The 5,412-nt window shown below is 38.4% G+C and overlaps 1 protein-coding gene across 1 annotated transcript in view; it reads right to left on the reverse strand.

Moving 5' to 3' along the window:
• Positions 1 to 1,586: 1,586 nt before the first annotated feature.
• Positions 1,587 to 5,412, reverse strand: part of crispld2 (cysteine-rich secretory protein LCCL domain containing 2) — a 16,602-nt gene continuing 12,776 nt past the window's right edge. The window contains exon 14 of the mRNA XM_037695813.1: positions 1,587 to 1,657. Coding sequence (XP_037551741.1) covers positions 1,606 to 1,657 — 52 coding nt within the window. The 3' untranslated portion in view covers positions 1,587 to 1,605. The remainder of the gene's footprint in view (positions 1,658 to 5,412) is intronic.

The raw sequence follows: 5,412 nt of genomic DNA on the forward strand, positions 1-5,412 counted from the left end.
CCAGTTGTACAAAAAATATAATCTTGTATTATTAATTTACACATAAAAACTTTTTGTCATCTATCTCCATGTAATAAAAGTGTTGTATTAGGACAGATGAACAGAGAAAAAAATTATTACTCAAGATAAAGGACCTGTCTACACTAATCCAAGAATTTTTTTTAAACAATTTTATTTTTTTTGCAGTGTTTGCTGCAAAACAATGATATATTTTATTTCCTGTGTGCAAAATATCACTTTGTGCAATAGAAACCATAACAATGGGGCTTTTTTTTAACTGTTTCTTTTTTAATCTTACTTTATCCTAATCTGCTTATCAATAAACTTCAACTGTGTGCAGAAATAATTATTATCCCAAAGGAAATAGTAAACGGTGTCACAGAACAAATCAAGGCACTTTTAATTTGTAGCCAGGTTCAAAATGTTTTTCCTTTCCACTTTGATGGGTTGTAAATGCAAATGTTCTCACCGCCTAGTGGTGTCACAGGGATATTTAAGAGTTTTTATCAGAATCTTGTGACAAAATTATTTAAGAATATCAGTTTTAAAGAACGTCTGTAGTAATGTATTCGGGGGCCTAACCAAGCACGACTGAGAGAAAAACCAAGATTGATAAATATAAAAAAAGATGTTTTCTACGGGTGCAATAAAATCATTCCAAATCTGTTGTTTTACGATGGATTTTTTTTAACCTGATCACAAAAACACAAAAAGATCAACACATTCAATTGTCTTAGGTGGGAGTGGAAAGGGTTAATATTGCATTCCTGTACTTTATACACATTTGGGACCAAAAAGGTAAGAAACAAAATTAGGAAAGCATAATGTAAATATAAAACAGTAAGTAAGATTTTACAGCTCATTTAAAAAACAACATCCACTCTTTGTGATACTCACATCTTTCCATTTTTATACCCCCCCCCCCCACCCCACATAAATCCAAATTATCAGAACTTTGATTATCTCCATTGTCTCGCCCTCGTTGTGTCACTGCCATCCAACCATCAATACCTACACTCAAAACTCATATTTATAATCTTACTTATTAATATTGTCAGAACTTGGATGTGTATTTACAGAAAAAAATCAGTGATTTGGGATCTCACTGTGAACTCTAAAATGTTTTGTTGCTCAAAAGCTGAAACGTTTGGTCATTTTGGGTTAAAACAGCTACTGAATAATACACATGAACAAAAATGGCTCTTTAAAAAAAAAAACACAAAAGTATTAATACATAGTAAGTATTATTAAAACAAACAAAATACGCTCTGTACAAAACGATTAAATACAGTGTGATCAGTATACATTCTTGTGTATAAAAACATATGTTTGTAATAAAAATATTATTGTAAACATGATTATTTCTGACTAAAGGCTTCCAGCACCACCTGTCCACCAAAATACAAAAAAAACATTCTGTTTTCACAGACAACAGCCTGTGAAAACAGAAGTACTGGATGATGGGATGAAAAAGGCTTTTTATTGGAGACTACTGTTCAAAAGAGCGTAAAGTGTCCGTCATTTTTCTGAGACTCCACTGAGGCAGAGTCAAACGAATGATGTCCAACCTGTGAGCACTTCCTCCTTTCTTTTTCTTCACGCTTCTCACACCTTCACAGCGAAGAGTCGGAAGGAGCCTCCCTCTGTGTTGCTTTTGCTGAAAACGGACATAAAAAGAACATCTTCATTTTCCACCATTGCAGAAACAACCACAATCTAGAGCACGTTGAAAGGGAATTCCACCAAATAAGTATTTTGCTTTCATAAATGAGTGAGAGCGGCGGGCTCAGTTTTCCATTAATCTGGTGGAAACTCCAGAACGTGATCATTCTCTCAGGATCCATCGTTCTGTTGACTCCCTCCCCACAACTGGACTAAAGTTTCCACATATCTAGAGAGATTCTTCTTTCTCCTCTTTTACTCAGACATTGCATCCTTGTAATGTTTTTTCTTTTTTATACATAAAACCGCCTAATGCCTAAGCCCTGGCTTAGGTACTCATGTCCCGTATCACCAAACAAAGTCTTTTTTCTTTTTTAGGTCTATTGTTTTTACCAAAACTCTTCGTTTTTTAATAAGTACAAGAAGCAGAGCCTTTAGTGAAGCTGCTGAAGCTCAGTGGTAGAGTGGTTACCTTCAAACTAAAGATTTTTGGTGATGGTCAGCGGCCCCTGCTGACCCGCCATCTGCTCACGTCTCTGCTCTGCGTGCCACATTTCTGCCCATCCTGCCATAGTTTCTGTTTCCCTGCTTTGTTTTGCCTATCACCCATCTCTCAGCTCAAGCCTGATCCTGTCACTCCATGCCACACCTCCCTTGGACCTCCACAGCAATCAGCCCTGATTCCACGCACCTGTTATCTGCACTATTTAAGCTCCAGTCACTCACTTCCTTGTTGCCGAATTATTAAACCTTTCGTGGTCACTGATTTTGAAGCCATCATACAGTAGTTCCTGTTTCACGCCGTAGCCTTGTAGCCTTGCCTTGACCCCTCGCCTGTACCGCGGTTTCCTCGCCTTGCCTGCCCCTCTTCGGATTTGGATTCTTCGCTCTGAACACAGTATCAACCCTGCCTTCCTTTTTCTACAACGTCACCTCATGGATCACGGTTTGGCTCTAGCTTCTGCTTTCAGCTTTCCTGTGCATGACCCCTGCTACGTTTCTGAGACCCTGGGTTTGGATTTGCCCCCCACGGACCACAAACCGGCACCAGCACGACAACAGCACCCGCCACATTACAGACTGAGAAGGTTAGTGACTTTTACAGTAACCCACAGAACCTCCTCGTCCTCGCCAAAGTCACTAACCTCTCTGTCTTTAAGACTGGACTCCTGCCTGGACCCTGACTCCTCCATCCAGCAGCTAATAATAAAAACTGTTCTTGTTTTTGGACTCCTGTGTCTGGCTTATTCAGAATCCTTTACCCAAACTTGACATTTTACTTAGGATTAAATTAACCAAGTCACTGTTTGACTCCCTTTCTTTAAATAAATTCATAGAACAAAACTTTTTGAACAAACTCCTTATTGGATCAGTTTATGGCAAATGGTGTATTAAGGTAAGATGAAAATAGATATGTCATCAGGCAAAGTAAAATCTTTTCTTTCCCTTCTGTTATTTAAAGCAGTTAAACCCTAGTTTATTAACAAAGAAGCTTCAGCCTTTATTGCAACTCTAATCTGAATTATTATGATAATAATATAACTAATATGAGAATTCTGTAGCTCATGGTATACGTCAGTTGATGTACAGAGTCTCCTTCCATCACTTCAGCAAACACATTTGACTAAATCTGTGAAGTGCATCAATACACATATGACCAATATCTAAATGACTAACTGTTGCTTCAAAGCACTGTTTTCATATTGCATTTTCTATGTTGCAAAACAGTTTGAGGTACAAAAAAAAACTATCACTATTTCCTCATTGTCCTAATAAATCTAAAGAAATGAATCTTAAAGAGTCGATATTTTAGGAATCTGTTTGCAGAATGACTCATTTCTCCAGCATTTCTGCGGCTGCCTTCTTCAGTTACCACATGTGCTTGGCCTAATGATTTTAATTAGTTCATTAGCAAACAGACCTTGAAGCAATGCCATGATCAATAACCCTGACAGCCCAGTACGATCGGTATCCCATCACGGATAATAGTTCGTATAGAAAAGCTGACAAATTGACTGACAGCGTTTCCATCCAGGAGTAATGAGATAGGCTGTGATTATACCCTTAGCAACAATCCAAACTGCCCACACTGGCACGACGTTGGCACAAAGAACCACTTCCTGACCTCCTGTCCCAATGCCCCGAGTAAACCCTTCACTGCATGAAGTTTCCTAGAATCATTGTTATTAGCATTCAGCACTTTGCAAGCTCAATTGAAATGTGTGGGTAAAGTAAGCAAAGATCGTGTGTGTGGCCTGTTCACACACCAAACCACACCATTACTCTTACACTCCCATAAGCCAGCGAGACTGGCCACAAGTGTTTCTTTGCCTGAGCTTAGTTCACCCACCGTGCTCAACCGCAGACGTGAGAGTGATTTGTGAAACATGGCGTGCACGCAGAGAACCCACTGCACGCAGCATCAAAGCAAACAAAAGCTAAGATGCTAAATGATGGATTGAAATGACTTTTTTAACTATACGATTTGGTTCGCGTCAAATACATTTGTCTGATTGGGGGAGTGGTGGTGCAGAGGGTAGAGAAGGTGGGCCTGTGATTGGAAGGTCGCTGGTTCAACTCCCTGGACAGACAACATCAAAATGTGGTTGGGAAATGTGAAACACCCACACCTGCCTCCACCCTCATTTGCCCCACTCTGGGCTCTTGAGCAAGGCACATAACCCTGACCATCTGCTCCCCCAGGCGCCCCTCGATGGCAGCTCTCTGCTCCACGCAGAGAGCTGTGGTAGCTCGGTGGTCTGTGGTTGTGTCAGGAAGGACCTCCAGTGTAAAAACAATCACCAGGTCTTGATCTTGCCAAACTATTGCCAAGACATTTCACTGTGGTGACCCCTGAAGAAGGGAGCAGCCAAAAAATAAATAATTAAAATACATATATTTGTCTGATTTAAGCTTCGTCTCCTAAAATGTTTTCTAATTTAGTGTGAATAAATGATCAAACATTAAAAAAAAAAAACTTAAGCCGAGTGTGACATTGAATATAAATGTAAATTTGAGCGGGCATGTTAACACTAAAGTCTGACTTTTGACAGACTAAATATTTTATACAGGCCAACATTTGATGAACTTTATAACTTTTTCTATTAAAAAAAATGCAATCCTATGTTCATCGTTTTAAGATGAAAGAACTTGGTTTAAAAAAGGAGGCGTCATCAAGTGTTTTAACGATAGTGTTAATTTTTTCATGGAGAATCCTGTGCTTTCATGTGTAATTTTAAATTATTGTAAAAAATGCATCGTTCTTATTTTCGTACATTTACTTTTTTGAAGGGATGCACGATATTGAATTTTTGGCCAATATCCGATATGCCAATATGTTCAAACTTATTTGGCCGATAACCGATATCAATACCGATACTTTTTTCCCCTAGACCTACTTACAGAGACTACACAGCTTTCTCTACTGTTGAATTAAAATACTACATTATTCTACACGGTCTTTGTCAGTTTGGCCTGCTACCAAATGCAGATGCCAAAAAGGGGGCTGAAAATGATGCAACACTTCAACTTGGATTATGTTTAATGTCAGATTTATTCATGACATTTACTCTAACACAATGACAACACTCGAACAGTGCAAATGTGTAAATTTTCACAAATATAAACTCAACGGCGAGCATGACGTCATAATGTTATGCTGGCGCTTCAGGCATCCTTGTAACTGGGCTGTCATAAATATATAATATATATATATATATATATATATATATATATATATATATATATATA

Source organism: Nematolebias whitei, chromosome 2 (assembly GCF_014905685.2).
Source record: "Nematolebias whitei isolate Nwh7 chromosome 2, NemWhi1, whole genome shotgun sequence".
Taxonomy (NCBI): domain Eukaryota; kingdom Metazoa; phylum Chordata; class Actinopteri; order Cyprinodontiformes; family Rivulidae; genus Nematolebias; species Nematolebias whitei.